This window comes from Bubalus kerabau, chromosome 22, assembly GCF_029407905.1.
Source record: "Bubalus kerabau isolate K-KA32 ecotype Philippines breed swamp buffalo chromosome 22, PCC_UOA_SB_1v2, whole genome shotgun sequence".
NCBI lineage: Eukaryota > Metazoa > Chordata > Mammalia > Artiodactyla > Bovidae > Bubalus > Bubalus kerabau.
The window spans coordinates 23664675-23682661 of NC_073645.1; the positions used below are offsets into that span (position 1 = coordinate 23664675).

At 38.7% G+C, this 17987-nt stretch overlaps 1 protein-coding gene across 1 annotated transcript in view; it reads right to left on the bottom strand.

The window, feature by feature from the left end:
• ERLIN1 (ER lipid raft associated 1) overlaps nucleotides 1–17854 on the bottom strand; it is a 44148-nt gene extending 26294 nt beyond the window's left edge. The window contains exons 1-7 of the mRNA XM_055560598.1: nucleotides 15421–17854; nucleotides 15064–15187; nucleotides 12637–12718; nucleotides 7573–7619; nucleotides 6099–6160; nucleotides 2424–2549; nucleotides 336–409 (exon numbers count right to left, since the gene is read on the bottom strand). Of these exons, the coding sequence (XP_055416573.1) occupies nucleotides 336–409; nucleotides 2424–2549; nucleotides 6099–6160; nucleotides 7573–7619; nucleotides 12637–12718; nucleotides 15064–15176 (504 nt within the window). The 5' untranslated portion in view covers nucleotides 15177–15187; nucleotides 15421–17854. The remainder of the gene's footprint in view (nucleotides 1–335; nucleotides 410–2423; nucleotides 2550–6098; nucleotides 6161–7572; nucleotides 7620–12636; nucleotides 12719–15063; nucleotides 15188–15420) is intronic.
• Nucleotides 17855–17987: the final 133 nt, after the last annotated feature.

Sequence of the window (17987 nt, forward strand, 5' to 3'; positions counted from 1 at the left end):
GAATTATTGTTCGAATTTTATACTTGAAATTCTTTTTCATAATCTTACTGATGCCAAGGATCAGTCTTACACTGACTTAACACCTTTACTGTATCTTAATAATGCCTCACACATAGCAGTATACAGATTTTATTTCCTGCAAGAACTTCAGCTTATCTGTTCCAAGAGTTCAGAAAAAAATGCTACCCATAACCTAAAGTTAAACTGAGACAGACAGACTATAAATTACCAAAGCACTTCAGTTGAATAACTGCTGAATAAACAGTCCTATTCAAGGACAATTAAATTCAAAGCTCTCAAAATTCCCAAAGAATTTCCCTAGGAGAAGGGCTTACCTGTATGGTGAGGCCTGGGGCCATGACGTTTAAATCTTTCTGCAGAGCTTGCTTGAGGTTTTCGTCTATTTGATCTGTTTTTGAAGCCAAGAACAAGAGCTCTCATGACACTCAAAAAAACAGTCTTAATACTGTGCTAGCACTAAAACAAAACTAATCATTATTAGATCTAAAGTTTCCATGGTATTATTCTTTTATAGAGCTTGAACCATGTCACACACATATGAAAACAAATAAATATATATATATATAAATGAGAAAAAGTGTGAGGAATTATTGGACAAAGAAATTGAGGAAAGACGATAAGCAGCCATTGATGTTTATCCAATAAGTGGAGGATCTAGGTTTCTAATGTCTTAATTCAGTATTGTGACTTAATATGTGTCTTAATTCTCTAAAAAAATAAATTTCTATCTTTAGTCAATCTTTATCCAAATTCTCATATAACTAAATTTCATTTCTATGGAACTCAGCTGATTATTTTAAATTTAGAAAGAGGGAGGGAGGGGGAAAGCCTCACGAGAAAGTTCTTAGAGCATACAAAAATAAAGATGTCACTTCACCTGAATTGATAATTCACAAATTTTTCTATCCACCTCCATCAGTACTTTCCTCATTATTAAATAACCAGTAATGTGACAAATAAGAAAAGGCAAAATTTTCTCAAACATCATTCCAACAGTTCATAATCATCAAAGAGGAATCAACTGATAGATTTCTACACTGATAAACCATTTCTATATCTGCCTCTAAGAAATTCACTAATAATTCCAGAAGAGAGAAGTAGGCAGCCAATAGCAGCAACCTAACCCCTGGCCAGAACTTTCACTATCACAAATGAAATGTAACTTGTACATAAGAGAATTAACATAGCAAGCCGGAAAACTACTATCCGAGAAAGGCCTATTTGCAATTTGGTCTCTGACTGTCACCTGGGGTTGTGGTTTTAGAGAGCATTTCATTTCCACAATCCCCAGGACTGGGAAGAATGACTTCACTGTGCCTAAACTGTTTATTCAAACTATGTATTTTATGCTGAGCATCTACTTTCCTTCTGGAATATTGGTATTGATACATGCTAGGCAGAGGGTACCTACATGAACAACTTTCAGAAAAAAGTTGAGCTTCTCCAGCAAACATCTAACATGTGTTGTCACATTTCAAAGCTGGAGTAATCAAGTGTATCCTGCGTGACTCGACTGGAGAAGACTCTTGCAAGCTTGTGCCTGATTTTCTTCAGACTTCACCATGTGCCTTTTCCTTTTGCGATTTTGCTCTGTATCTTTTTGCTGTAGTACATCTCAGCTGTGAGTATAATTATATGGAGTCCTGCTAGTCCTCATCAAACGTGGAGGTGAGTCTTGGGAAACTGCAAGACCCAGGTTCTAAATTCCCCAAATTATCTATTAAAATAGCAACAAAGCTTGGCTTCCCTGGTAGCTCAGCTGGTTAAGAATCCACCTGCAACGCAGGAGACCCTGTTTTGATTTCTGGGTCAGGAAGATCCTCTGGAGAAGGGACAGGCTACCCACAGCAGTATTCTTAGGCTTCCCTGGTGGTTCAGATGGTAAAGAATCTGCTTGCACTGCAGGAAACACAAGTTTGATCCCCGGGTTGGGAAGATCCCCTGGAGGAGGGCATGGCAACCCACTCCAGTATTCTTGCTTGGAGAATTCCATGGACAGAGAAGCCCACCGGGCTACAGTCCATGGGGCCCCACAGAGTCGGACGCAACTGAAGAGACTGAGAGCGCACAAGCAAAGCTAATTTTTAGTAAATTATCATGGCATAAATAGAATATTGTTAAGAAATGAATCTTTTTCCAATCTGTACCAAGTTATACACTATACATTTCAGAAAATGGTTATCATTCTTAAAGTATCTTAAGTAACAATTTGCTTAATTTAAGCAATTTTAAGCAAAGAAATTTTAAACTTAAGATAAAGAATATTTTAAACACAACTGCTCTATTATAAATTCAGAAGAAATGCACAAATAACACATTACTAATATTATTATAGCCTTCACAAACAAGTTGAACAAGATTTCTAATTGGTTATTCATATATTTAAAACAAATAAGACTCACCAAACAATTCAATGTAAACTTCTTGAAGTGTATGGGCACTGCAAAACTGGTTCAGTTCATGGTGGATTTTATTGAAGATTAAGGTCTTGTCATAATCTGCAGTGTAGTTCTTCACGATATCAAACACTGGAAGAAAGGTACAATTCATGTTTACCTGTGTATCCTCTAATTCAGCCAAGGAAAAAATTAGTTATAAAATATACACAAGAAGTGCCTGAAACAGCCAAAACATGGAACACAACTCTTAAGCCTTGGTGTGTTCCTTAACATGCTTAATATTCCACATATTACTGCATTTGCAATTCTAGTAAGCAAACTTTGAGTTCCATACTAAGGAGAGTATATATTATCTTGAAAGTAATAAGGAACTGTCAAAGTTTTTGAGCAAGGGCATGACACTATCAGACTGTACTTTGGCAGCAGAGTGAAAAATGAACTGTAAGGCATAGAAATCAGAAGCAGGGAAAGTATAAAGAACCAATGATTGAAAAGCAAAAGTTTAGATAAACAGAACTGAACTAACTGAGGAACAGTGGAAATGAAAGAGGGAAGTAGCTCCAAAAGGCCATTTTCAAAAAGGCAGTTTTCAAAGGTTGGGGGAAAAAAAAAAGATGCTAGGCTAGAAGGGAAGGAAGCTAACATTTCTGGGCCAGGCTTTATGTCTGGCAATTTATATACTTCCTTAACACACAATTCTCACAAAAAAATCTAATTTTGCATAGTATAAAACTGAGAAACAGAATTTCAGAAATGTGCCTAAGGGTATATATTATACCATGCCAGAACCTATGCCCTTATTAAAACATGCTGCTTTCTCCCTTCAAATCCAAGACGTGCTCTACTGGCCTTCCTATGGAGAAAACTAGAACTAGACTGCAAATCACAAACAGGTCATCAAATAACACTCAGTGACTAATTCATTCTCTTGGTCATTTACAAATGAGTCAGTGATGCAACAGTTTCGTCTTTATCTCTCGCCAGAAAACAAGCAATATCTCCCCTTCTTCTGTTTTTTTTCAATCATAGTCCATTCCACTGATCTGTGACCAGGGGAAATGAGAAAGTGAGGTCAAGTTAAAGTGTTAAGTTGCTTAGTCATGTCTGACTTTTTGCGACCCCATGGACTATAGCCCTCCAGACTCCTCTGTTCATGGAATTTTCCAAGCAAGAATACTGGAGTGGGGTGCCATTCCCTTCTACAGGGGATATTCCCAACCCAGGAATTGAACCCGAGTCTCCTGCACTGCAGGCAGATTCTTTACCATCTGAGCCTCCAGGAACACCCTTGTGACCAGGGAAACTAGATTATAAAAGACAGGAAAATACTTAGTTGCTGAAAAATATAATCCAAATCCACTTGATAGTAACACACCTTGCTCTCTGTTTTGAAATTCTTTTGCTATTTGTGCCTGTACCAGACATGAAATTCAGCAAGACCTTACATTCCTATATATATATTTTTTTGGTTGTTTGTTTTAGGTCAGTATCATGCCTTCTCAAGTGGGGAAAAAAACCAAACAAACCCTTAAGGCAAAGGTCTAACTTCATGGCTTTGAATTGTTTTTGCTGAACACAGTATCCTGATATTGTATGTGTGCAAATTTTAGTAATAAGGATAATTATTAACAAATAATACTTAGTAAGGAAAAGTATTACTACTTACTTAGTAATAAGTAATAAGGATAATAAAATGACAGATTTTTTAAAAAATTTATTTTATTACAGTATAGTTGATTTATAATGTATTAATTTCTACTATATAGCAAAATGATTCAGTTATACATATATACACATTCTTTTTCATGTTTTCTTTCATTATGATTTATCACATGAGAGTGAATATAGTTCCCTGTGCTGTACAGTGGGGTCATACTGCTTATCCATCCTTTATGTAACAGTTTGCGTCCACTAATTCCAAACTCCCAACCCACCCTCCCGCGAGGCAACCATAAATCTGTTGTTTCATAATTTGTGTCATATTTTAGATTTCACATGTAATTGGTATCATACCATTATTTGCCTTTCTGACTTTACTTAGTATGATAATCTCTAATCCATCCATGCTGCTGAAAATTGGCATTACATCATTCTTTTTTATGCTGCATAGTATTCTATTATATGCATGTACCACATCTTTTTTAATCCATTCATCTGTCGATGGACATTTAGGTTGTTTCCATGTCTTGGCTATAGTTAATGGTGCTACAATGAACACTGGGGCATGTATCTTTTCAAATTAAAATTTGTCTACGTACATGCCCAAGAGTAGGATTGCTGGATCATATGACAGCTTTATTTCTGGTCTTTTGAGAAATCTCCATATTGTTTTCCATTGTGGCTGCACAGATTTACATTCCTACCAACAGCATAGGAGGGTTTCCTTTTCTCTACACCCTCTTCAGCATTTGTTATTTATAAGACTTTTAAACGATGGCCATTCTGATCAGTGTGAGGTGGTACCTCATTGTAGTTTTGATTTGCAGTTCTGTAGTAATTAGTGATGTTGAGCATCTTTTCACGTGCCTATTGAGCATCTGCACGTCTGTTTTTGGAGAAATACTTATATAGGTTTTCTGAAAACAGCAGATCTTTTGATTCAAAGTAAGGTCTCAAAGAGACCCAAGTATACCCATGGTCATAGCAGCATTATTCATAACAGCTAAAACATGGAAGTAACCTAAGTGTCCATCAACGGATGAATGGATACAGTGGAATATTATTCAGCCTTAAAAAGAAAGGAAATTCTGACATGCTGCAACACAGATGAACCCTGAGGACATTATGTTAAGTGTTAAATAAGCCAGTACAAAAAGACAAACACTGTATGATTCCATTTATGAGGTACCTAAGAGTAGTCAAACTCAGAGAGAGAGAAAGTACACAGAAATGTCAGAAAGACAGAAACAGTGGTTGCCAGGGGCTAGGAGAGGGGGCGGATGGGAAGTTACTGTTTAATGGGTAGAAAGTTTCAGTTTTACAAGATGAAAACGAGTTATAGAGATGGATGTTGGTGATGACTGCATAACAATGTGAATGTATTTAATGCCCACTGAATATTTAAAAGTGGTAAAGATGGCAAATTCTGTTATATGTATTTTATCAAAATAAAAAAAAATTGGGAAAAAAAATCAAACATTAAAAAGAAGGCCAATCTTACTTCAGAAATTCTCATTCAGTTTTTTATTTGAACAGTACTCCATCTCTGGGGGTTTTCATCTATTACCAAGAAAATGTTTTCCCCACACTGAGGACTTTCAGATTGCAAATTAGCAAATCTCAGCTAAAAAAGATTTTTTGGTGGTCACAAATCAATGTGGTCAAGGAACTGATCAGTTATAGACTTTTAATGTGTAAGGAAATTATTTTTCATCCTGATTGGGTGAAATGCCACTTTCTAGGAATTGTAGAAATAATCAATGACTATCTTGCTAAATACACTCAGCTCAGAGTATCCCATACAGTTGCAGAAAGTCAAGTCTGTCCAGTATTTGTGACCTATCACTATCACCATTCCCTACGAATGGAAAATATTCCAATGATTATTTTATATAGAGAGAGATCAGAAATGAATGAAGTCATAAAACTTTCCTTAGGGAATCTCTTCTTATTCTTCAGGGACTCTCTCAGTTACAGACACTCTGATTATAACTCTAACAGAATAGATGGGTACCATACCTGCACAAGGGGCCAACATATTAACCACTTCTATTCGGTCAATATAGATCATGACCCCACCACTAAAAACAGAGAAATGGAAAAATGTGAGCCAAATACAAACTATTAGAGTCCCATATTAATCCCAAATCATCCAACAAATCCCACGTGATAGAAATTTAGAAGTAAAATCTAAAGATATACTACTGATTAGAACGACCTCATTAATCACTACTCAAATGACTCCTATACACACTCACCTGGCTCCTCTCATAACCAAAGGCTCTCCTTTGTAAATGCTGTTATCAGATGAGCTCAAAGGAAGACTTAGACCTAAAACCTAGAGCTGCTTAACACTCTGCCTTTATTAACTGAAGCCAACAGCTAAAGCAGTGCATTCCTCAAACTTCTCCAACAAGGAACAGATAAAATGGTTTCCCAAGAGGTAGAGGTCAGCCATGAACTGAAATTCTTTTGATTTCCTGCCCTATCTTAATCTACTTTTCATCTGTATTTATTCTAATATGAAAAAAAGAATTTTCCCCCAAAACGTGAAGTAAAACTGACACTTCAGAAAGATAGCTCTTGTTAATTAATGGTTTCCTATACTTCCTGGCCTACCAGCACACATCCTGAAGGACATGTGAACCTCAGTTTAAGATACTTGAAGTTAAGAGATTTTGAAACTATACAATTAAGCCCTTCTATCAACTTACAATAACATTTTTTTCTGATTAAAAAAAAACCATAATACCTGCTCACAGGCAAAAAATCTGACAAACATAGGAAAGCATGAAAATAAGAATAAAATTTACCCAACATCTCATCAGCTGCCAATTTTGAGTCCTCTCTGAAGGGAATCCATAAAAGAGAGTTACAGATAGACCTAGAGAACTTGGTATCAAATACCTTAACTTAAAACAGAGAGAATCTGCTCCCTTTTTAAGAGCATTCCTGTCCTTCCACAGATTTCAAAGCCTCTTTTATAGGCTTTAAAAGTGATATATTAGTCATTTAAAATACAGAATTTAAAACATACTTTGAGCTTTATACTCTTCCTTTTATACAATGCAATGTACTGATTATACTCTTTGGGCCTTGCCTTTCTTTCCTGCCCCAAAACTCTTTAGGGCAGTGATTTTCTAAATATGGTCTTTGGACCAGCAGTATTAGCATCACCTGGGAACTTTTGCTAGCAATGCAAATTCTTGGGTCTCATTCCAGACCTACTAAATCAGAAACTCTAAATTAGATGGCATTTAATACTACACTTGATATGGTGAGCTAATTCCATTTTAAACTGTTACTATCAGTTTAAAATGACTCCTAAGATGGAAAGCTATTTGGAGGCAGGGCTTTTCTCAAATAATGCTCAGAAGAGAAATTCCCCTCGGTTACTATCACGCCTATCTGAAAGATGTTTAAGAGACTACAGCTTATGAACAGAAACTACATCTGAATCAAAGGGACACTGGTAAGCAAGGGGAATGCTTACCTTGTTCCACAAGGCACATTTTTAACTTCATCAGTTTGTAGTGTTGTCTGGGGAGGAAAAAATATCTCATCAATACTCAGCACACATATCATCAAGGAACCACTAGTGCTAAAGGAAAGTCTCTACAGAACTGCTAAGAGATAAGTACAAGAGAACTCCATTACCATTTTAGCCCCCTAAATTTTTTTTTGTATCCTCGTTGTTCAGTTGCTAAGTTGTGTCTGACTCGTTGCAACCCCATGGACCTCAGCATGCAAGGCTTTCCTGTTCTACACTCTCTCTCGGAGTTTGCTCAAACTCATGTCCATTGAGTCAGTGATGCCATCCAACCGTTTCATCCTGTCATCCCCTTCTCCATCTGCCCTCAATCGTTCCCAGCATCAGGGTCTTTTTCAATGACTCAGCTCTTTGTATCAGGTGGCCAAAGTATTGGCGCTTCAGCATCAGTCCTTCCAATGAATATTCAGGGTTGATACCTTACAGGATTGGTTTGATCTCCTTGCTGTCCAAGGACTCTCAAGAGTCTTTTCCAGCAGCACAGTTCAAAACCATCAATTCTTCAGCACTCAGCCTTCTTTATGGTCCAACTCTCACATCCATGTGTGACTAGAAAAACCGTAACTTTGACTATATGGATCTTTGCTGGCAAAGTGATGTCTCTGCCTTCTAACATGCTGCCTAGGCTTGTCATAGATTTTTGTATCCGAACAGACATAAAAGACCAGAGACAAAATATTTTACAGTTAATGTTTGAGTCAAGACGCACCAGGAAAAGTTTCAATCTTCAATCTCTCACTCAGAGTCCTTTATTTGCCTGGGGTTGGCCTGGGATTGCAAACTACATGGAATACCCACGAGGATACTACTGCTAGGACTTGTGTTTTGAACTCTGATTCCACTGCTAATATTAATGTTTACAATGAAGGTAAAAGATAACTATTATATGCATACAAGTAGGCCTTTGAACTCAACAGCAACCTCTTCCTCTGAAGCTGTAGGCAGTATTTTAAGTCAGGTCCTAGTGATCTCTCAGATGGTCTATTCAATTTCCTTTTTAACAGAACTGCCACCATCAGCAGTGCTTCCTCCTAGTGAACCAACAATATGGAACTTAATTACTCTACCCTGTCATAACTTGATTTGGATCCGGAACGACTCCCTATTGCACTGGAAGGCATCCAGCAGGTGAGCACATAATGAGTGTATCCTGGACACAATGCACTGTATTAAGCCCACAGCAACAGAGTACTTGACAGAATACAAAGGAGAAAGGATGCATGGCCCCTGTTTCCAAAGAACTCACAATCCAACACAGGAGAGAAAATCATTACGAAGCAATCCATAACAGATACAAATTAGGTATTAACTGGCAGAGTTAAATAACCAGTCACACAAACTGTGTGTATAGGTTTCAGGAAGCAGTTGGCTTGCCTGGAGTAGGAAGGGCAATATAGATGAGGTTAGGCTCTGAGAAGAGAACATGATGATGTTAGGGAGAGGGCCTTGAATATTGGCTGGAGGGGAGGTGGGGGAGGTTGTGCTCTCCCTAATCCATCCTATCAACAGCCACAAAATGAACCTTTCAAAAATATGACTTTTTCTTCATTCCTTTGCTTATGTGTGATGTAGTTCTCATTATCTACCACATCCGCAGGCAAGACCACCAGCTGGGAAGCTTAAGTAGTAATTTATTTAGATTAACGTAGAAAAGGCCATGGAAACTGAAAGCTGTCAACCCAGGAGACTTAACAGAGGAGTCTGATAACTAGTTGCATATAAAATTCCAGGAGAGAGAAGAATAGACTATGAATTTTGGGGTTAAAAGGTTGATAATAAACATTAGTGACAGGTTCTGAGTAGAGAGAGGGAAGTTGATAAGAAAGGTGAGCTCAGTTTATTCCCTTCCAAACATTAACCAAATTCAACTTCCATATCAACTTTACATATACATTTCTATTTAAATCTAAAGGATAGACTTCAATTTTCAAACCAAGAACCAGCAAAGAGTTCAAAGGTTAAATCTTCAATTTAACATCCTATCTTCATGTACTTTTTTACTTCTTTTATATTATCTCAAAAATCATTTTCCCAGTATAAATATTTTAAAAGTCTTTGGTTTTGTTATATATATTTTAAAGGCTAAAAGTCTTCATATTTTTCTAAACATTTTTTTTTCCTTACATCATATATGGGGATATCACATTTCCCCAAGATGCTTCTTAAATATTCCTATCAAATGCTAAATCTGTTAAGCCATTTGTTTATATAAGCTATGTCCTCTAATGTGTTCCAAAAACTCCTAAAAATAAGTTTCTGCATCTCATTCCTACAAAAACAACTTCTTAAGAGGGTTTTATTAATATAATTCTTTCCTAGAACATTGCTGTTTCACATATAAAGACCATTTCCATTTAGTCAAACTGACTCCAACATTTAATATTTTGTAGCTACAAAGTACATTAGTTCACAAAAATCTTTTTACAAATTTCATTTCTTATAATAGTTTATCACTCTATATGTGAATGTGTGTATATATAAAATATTCGTATGTAAATATATACACACATCCTGTATTTATCTCTTTTATATAAAAGAGTCATCAGTATGACTCAACATACTAATCTCCAAGAAGGCAGAGACAGACAGGTCTGGCACTGAACAAAATCTAAAAAAAAGCCCCTGATCTCTAAGCGTCTGATGACGCCATTGACAACATCACTATAGAACATTTAAGCTGTTGGCTGTGGCTGTTGTTGTTCAATCGCTAAGTCATATCTGACTCTTTGCGACTCCACGGACTGCAGCATGCCAGGCTTCCCTGTCCTTTACTATCTCCTGGAGTTTGCTCAAACTGAATCAGTAATGCTATTTAACCATCTCATCCTGTTGCCCTCTTCTTGTGTGGCCTTCAATCTTTCCTAGAATCAGGGTCTTTTCAAATAAGTTATCTCTTCACATCACGTGGCCCATGTCGAAGTTTCAGCCATCAGTCCTTCCAATGAATATTCAGGGTTGATTTCTTCTAGGATTGACTGGTTTGATCTCTCCTTACAGTCCAAGGAACTCTCAAGAGTCTTCCCTAGCACCACAATTCAAAAGCATCAATTCTTCAGTACTCAGCCTTCCATATGGTCCAATTCTCACATCCATACATGATTAACTGAAAAACCACAGCTTTGACTACATAAAGCTTTGTTGGCCAAATGAGGGCTTTGCTTTTTAGCATACTGTCTAGGTTTGTCAGCTGTCCTTTCAAACAGCAAGTGTCTTTCAACTTCATGGCTGCAGTCACTATCCACAGTGATTCTGGAGCCCAAGAAAATAAAATCTGTCACGCTTCCACTTTTTCCCCTTCTATTTGCCATGAAGTGATGGGACCAGATGCTATGATCTTAGTTTTTCGAATGTTGAGCTTTAAGCTGTTGGTAGGTTCATGCAGTTAAAACCTCTTGATTCAGAGACTAACTGGAGTCTAGAATGGTTAGGTAATTTCTGCAAAGTCATGTAACCAATTGGTGGAGGAGCCAGGGTCAGAACCTCTTCTCCAGGTTTCTGGCCCCATGTTCACTACATTAGACCGCTTCCTGAGAAATCACTTCAATTTAACAACTTTCACCAAAAGTAGAAAGGCCAGAAATATAAATTGTGTTACAACCCCTGCCTTCAAGAAGTTATGAGACTTTCTGGAAAAAAATTCACACAAAAACTTAAGAGACTAATAACAAGACAACATTACTAAAGGAAATAAGACCAAGGGCTAAAATTTACAATATAGACTTAAAGGGCTATGGAACAAGAGTAGAATTTGTGATGAGCTCTAAAAAGGCTGGCAAGATTTAGACAAGAAATAAGGAATAAAGAGAGAGATGGTGAGATGGCATCAGCCAAGGCAAGAGTGAATAAAATATGGGAAAACAGTATGGAAATCAGTCTGACTAGGAGAACACTATATTTCATTTCAATAGACACGATTCTTATCCCAAGCCATCTAAAAGGAAATTGGAAGGAAATCTGGAGGATTTAAGTATTCGTAATGAATATCACATTTAGCAGAAAGCCTAGACTTTAAATTACAAGGCTAAACACATTAAATTTCCCTGAGTCCTGAAAAATCAGCAGCAGATAGTAGACAAACTTCTGAATCCAAAGATTTATAATCACACAGTGCTTGCAAAAGTAGTAACAATCTAATCCTGCTTTGTCATCTTGTCATGTCAAAAGATATTTACTAAGTGTCTCCTACAGCCAAGACAGTATTCTCAAGAACCAGATGCTTATTTCAGATATTCTGGGATACTGTCAAACTAGAACATTCAGTATGCTGCTGCTGCTAAGTCGCTTCGGTCATGTCTGACTCTGTGCGACCCCATAGACGGCAGCCCACCAGGCTCCCCCGTCCCTGGGATTCTCCAGACAAGAACACTGGAGTGGGTTGCCATTTCCTTCTCCAATGCATGAAAGTGAAAAGTCAAAGTGAAGTCGCTCAGTCGTGTCCGAGTCTTAGTGACCTCATGGACTGCAGCCTACCAGGCTCCTCCGTCCATGGGATTTTCCAGGCAATAGTACTGGAGTGGGTTGCCATTGCCTTCTACAGAACATTCAGTATGGCTCCACATAAAATTGTGCTTAATGTCCCAGGCAAAAATATGAGGCAGAGAAACTGTGTATAAAAACTGAGATCCTCCATGTTAACAGTAGCCCAGGAGATTGCCTCTATGGAAACCAAACACCATTCTAAACCAAGTAATCACTGGTTTATGTCTCTAGTTGTGTTTCAAAATCTTGCTTTTACTCTGACAGCAGCAACAGAAAACCTGCTGTATTCCACTATATAGATGGGAGAAGTCAGTCCTTAAAAGCTGCCTGGCTCATACTTCAAGACAGTGATGTCGTTCAAAGTCATAACTTACGCTGTGACAACTGTACTCTGAACTTTAGCTCCTACGTTGGTAGAATGCTATCATTTGCTTAAGCGATAAGGAAATCTATCTCCACCCATGAATGTGGTACCTGTTCCTGTCACACTTGTCTTTCAGTGTCAGGGCTTCCCTAGGAATCACTCACCTGCACGGATCTGAAGGTAGTAATAAAAGGCAACATGATATGATAGCCCGGTCCACTGGGGCTAGTTAGCAAAGCTCCTCCCCTGCAAAAAGATGTTTCAATTTGACAAGATTATAAAAAGAGAAATTCTCTTTCCAAATCTAAAATGCTGTAATAAACATTCACTCTTACTCATGCTATTGATCTACTAAAGCCTCACTACTATGAGTTACTCGTGATGAACAATTGCTGGTCCCTACAGTATCTGTCACACCTACAAAAGTGAAAAGATAAAATTAAACTGTTAACATTACACCTTGTTTCATAAGCTCTACCAACCACACCTCCGGGTCTCCAGCATACTCTCAGGTATAAAGAGAGTCTCTCTTTGGTCTTTAACCTTTTGAGAAATATTTGTGGAAAAAAAATTTAGCTGGCTCTCAGTTGATGTACTTTAATTGTACATAACACAAGCCAGATCAAAACATAATACATTCAATCACCGGGCTGGGAAAAAAAAAAAGATAACACAAACTTCCAAGTAAGGAGAAAATTTCTGATGCTCACGATTCTTTTAATCTACCTAGAAAGCAATTAAAATATTGGGGGCAATTAACATATACACAACACTATATATAAAATAGGTAAACAAGGACCTACTGTATAGTACAAGGAACTATACTCAGTATCTTGTAATAATCTATAAAAGAATCTGAAAAATATATAAACATATATAACAATCACTTTGCTGAACACTTAAAACACAACACTGCAAATTAACTATACTTCAAAATTTTTTTTAAAAAAAGAAAAAAAATACTGGGGCCATAAAGCCTCTATAAAATCAACAACAAAAAATTAGCATAGAAAGATGAAGAATAAAAAGATATAACTATAAATCAATATGTTATAAGCATAGACATGATCACCAAATTCTGAAATGTAAGAAACATGACACCATACCCTGGAAGTTATAAAAAGGAGGCAATTTGGAGGCAACTATAAAAATGAAATCCTGTTTTATATAGTTAATAGTAAATTCATAGAACTTAGCTTTCTATCTTGAAAATATAAACAATATATATGGAATCTGGAAAGATGGTAACAATAACCCTGTATACAAGACAGCAAAAGAGACACTGATGTATAGAACAGTCTTTTGGACTCTGTGGGAGAGGGTGGGATAATTTGGGAGAATGGCATTGAAACATGTATAATATCATATATGAAACGAGTCACCAGTCCAGGTTCGATGCAGGATACTGGATGCTTGGAGCTGGTGCACTGGGACGACCCAGAGGGATGGTATGGGGAGGGAGGATGGTTTAGGATGGGGAACACATTTATACCTGTGGCGGATTCATTTTGATATAAGGCAAAACCAATACAATATTGTAAAGTTAAATAATAAAATAAATTTAAAAAAAAGAAAATATAAACAGATTTGCAAAGAATTCATAACAAATAACTAAGAAAAGATTAATTGTTTTAGGTCCATCCCTAACTCTTTGAAACCCACACCTTGAAATGTTCTTTCTTTGCCTTTACTATCACTTTTTTCCATTATTCCAACTTTTTTTTTTAATTTCAAATTCATTGAAAGAAAGTTATATGCTGAACTAGATGGATGGAAATACAGACTAATCTGTCATTTTTAAAACGCTCGACTCCCACCCCGACTTGCGAAGACTGTTTCTAAGACTCAAGGTGGATCTAAAAGTGGAAATATCAGGTTTTAGGGGAGGATGGGCGGAAGCCAGCAAAAAGTTGAAGCTCTTTCAAATACACCATTTCAAATTTCTCCAAACTGTCATCTGTCTATATTAAAAAAAACTGGTGGTAACTACGTTGAAGGAACAGCTATTCATCTTAGCTAGAGAGCAACTAACACACTTCACACCATTCCTTTCCACGTGAAAAGAAAGGGAAAGGTTGGGAGGATGTGTCTGTCACAATTCTGTGCTTGTCTCCCAAGGTCCAGGAATTTAACAACTGTCATGGTCTTCATGGCCTTACAAGCCCAAGCCAGACGCCAGAACCTTTTAAAGAAAACAACAAAAAGCTAAGAAACCACCACAAACAGGACTCAAGTTTCTAAATAGCATCTACAGCTGCAAACAAAGTCAGTAAAGCTGTATGCAATTTAACAATGATTTATCCACCTCCTCAGCTACAGGTGGAGTGACCACTGCCTTCCACCCTTCATTTTTTCCCTACAAATAAGTGGGTTTACTATTAGGAACAACTGTAGGGAGTCTTAATCTCTGCATAGCACTGAAACTGTCCATCTGTCTACAAAAGCCTGACACAGCCCCCAAACCTCCTGGGGATGCGACGAAAACCACTTTCTAGGACTAGAAAAAGTTCCCTGAGAACAATTTCCTAGACTCGAATAAAAGTCTTCCTCTAACTGCTCTAGAACCTGAGCTGACTGCACGTCCCGCTCACCTGTAGTACACGGCCAGGTGTCCTTCCTCGATCTTGTGGATGGAGGCGTAGAGGAGGACCACCACCAGACCCACCACTCCAGCCACCAGAACTCGGGCTTGAGTCATATTCATCTTAATTCCTCCTGGATGCGGATGGAACGCAGCCCCAGCCCCTTGAGTGACAGGCCCACTACCTCCGGTTTCCACCTTCCCCCTCGCGACCTGGCGCCGTCCCGCAGGCCGAGCTGAGGAGTCCTATGCCCCTTTTTCCTCCTCGCCAACCTCCCCCGCCAGAGCTGGCCCGTGAGTCGACACGGCTCGGCCTGACAACCCCCTCCCGACGACCGCTCCTGCCCGCCCAGCGGAAGGCACTAACTGAGAAGGAAGCCAGCCGCAGACTTCGGACGGAGGCCGACCCCTCGGCCGGGCCTCACTAATCAGTGACGCATCGTCCCCGCCCGCACGTGGAGCCGCCACCAAGGCCGGGCCAACCGCCGCCAACAGCCGGCCCCGCCCACCCGCGGGGCAATGCGGCTGCGCGGACACGCACGCCGACGCCGCGCCCTGCGACTAGAGACCGGGGAGCGAATGGGACAAAATTCTCGAAGCCGCCCGCCGAGCGATTTCGCGCGAAGGTGCATAGGGTCTTGCCTGTGTGCTGTTGGTTTCCTGCCCTGGAAGAAAAGGGAAATGGGGTATCGGGAGTAAGCAAAGGGGCAGAGGAAAGAAGCCATCTGAGACAAGGGAGTGGTCAGTTTGTCCTTGTGCAAAGACATCTATTAACGTGCTAGAATGCTGATCCAGTGAGGGCTTTATGAAGGCCATCCAAGCAGTAAGAACGGAATGAACTAATAAGCATGCAAACATGGGTGTGTGTTGGGAGGGTCCTTCAAGACTACGAACAGTGAGCATTTGAACTTCCTTGAAGCCTCTGTGATGGAAAGGAGTGGGCTAGGCCCACTCCTATTAGGCTAGGCCCTGATTTTGAAAGGCTCAAATGTGCTTTTCTGCAGGGAGGGGAAATTGGATGGCTAGAGAATAAAGACAAACTTTGTTTTCACTAAATACTTTTCTGCCCTTTTAAGTTATTCATTGTTATTTAGTCACTAGGTAGTGTCTGACTCTGCGACCCCATGGACTGCAGGATGCCAGACTTCCCTGTCCTTCACTATATCCTGGAGCTTGCTCAAACTATTATTAAGTCAGTGATACTATCCGACCATCTCATCCTCTGTCGCCCCCTTCTCCTACCCTCAATCTTTCCCAGCATCAGGTCTTTTCCAATGAGCCAACTCTTCACATCAGGTGGCCAAAGCATTGGAGCTTCACCTTCAGCATAGTCCTTCCAATAAATATTCAGGGTTGATTTCCTTTAGGACTAGATTGTTTTGCTCTCCTTGTTGTCCAAGGGACTCTCAAGAGTGTCCTCCAGTACCGTAATTGAGAGCATCAGTTCTTTGATGCTCATCTTTATGGTCCAACTCTCACATTGGTACAAGACTACTGAAAAAACCATAGCTTTGACTACATGGACCTTTGTCAGCAAAGTGATGTCTCTGCTTTTAGTGAAAGAGTAAAGATAGGAGTGAGATAGATGAATATAAGGGAAATAAGGGCAGCATATTAGAAGAGGTTGGGCATTAGTCATGAAAGCTTGGAAAGACTAGCAGTGGGACCACAAATAGACTAAAGTTGGGGAGCTCTGTAACCTCTTGGGTAGGGAAGTATGAGAAAGCAGTGCTTCTGGGTCAGTGAGTCTACTGAATGGCTTGGAGTGGAGACAGGAGACAGGGAAGCCAAGTGGTTAGTAAACTGCAGGCCCAAAGTTTCAATAGTTGTAACTGGTGGAAATGGAAAGAGGTAATAGAATCAATTCAAATCTTCATTAAAGCAAGCCCTCCCAGACAACTGTACCTTTTTCCTTCAATAAATGCACTTACCTGGATCATCCCTTTGACTTTTACACCTAAGAATGTATGGGACCTTGTCTGTACTAGATAAATGTTACTTGCAGAGCTTAGCTATTTTGACCTACAAAAAGCAAAACGAATGAAAAATAACTTGTCTGCTTCTGTTTTCTGGATGAATTATTTTAGTTTTTCATAGTATTGCTTGAATGAAGTAGATATAATCCACAATTGAAATTCAACTCTGAAAACTTATCACCAAATAACAAATAGAGTGGTCAACTCATGTATCAAAAGCATATCTGAGGTGATCTCACTGTAACAGGCTGTTCTGATTCATACCACTTGCCTGTATCACACAGATCAGGCTCTCCTGAGGTCATATCAGCCACAAACCATAAAAATAGTCCCACCCTATACCAGGTCTTTTATCAGTTATTATAATGATATTTAGAAAATGCTCATTTCAAAAAGCCTTCAACAATAATTTCATTCCAAATAAACACTTATTGTACTGCCTGTGTTAATTTTTTTGATCTTCCCATTTTGCTCAATATCTTCCAGGCAACAGGCACCCAATGTATGTTTACTGATTAAAACCTTCTAGAACTGGAAGAAGAGAGAGACAGCCAGTTTTATCGGCTGGTAGTCAGAATGCCCATATTCAGAGAAACAGTAGTAGCAGTTGACTAAAAAGTTAGGTGAAGACAATCCCAAGGTCTCAAACTGAGATGACTGGGAAAATGACACTATTAGCAAAAATGGGGATGGCGTAACTAAGACAGCAGTTTTTAGGACATGGTATAAGCATAGTTTTTAGAAACAGATAGTGATGACAGGCCATGTCAGGAGAAAAGACTACATTAAAGAAGCTACCCAATACTGCCTTTACCGTAAGTCTGTTTCATTCCTAAGTACACTAAAAGCCTGTTTTGTTACTCTGTGCTCCAACTCTGCTTCATGGAACCTTCACATTTTCTCAAAGCATATTCAATTATTCTGCTACAATCTGATTTTAATGAATAGAGATTCAAAA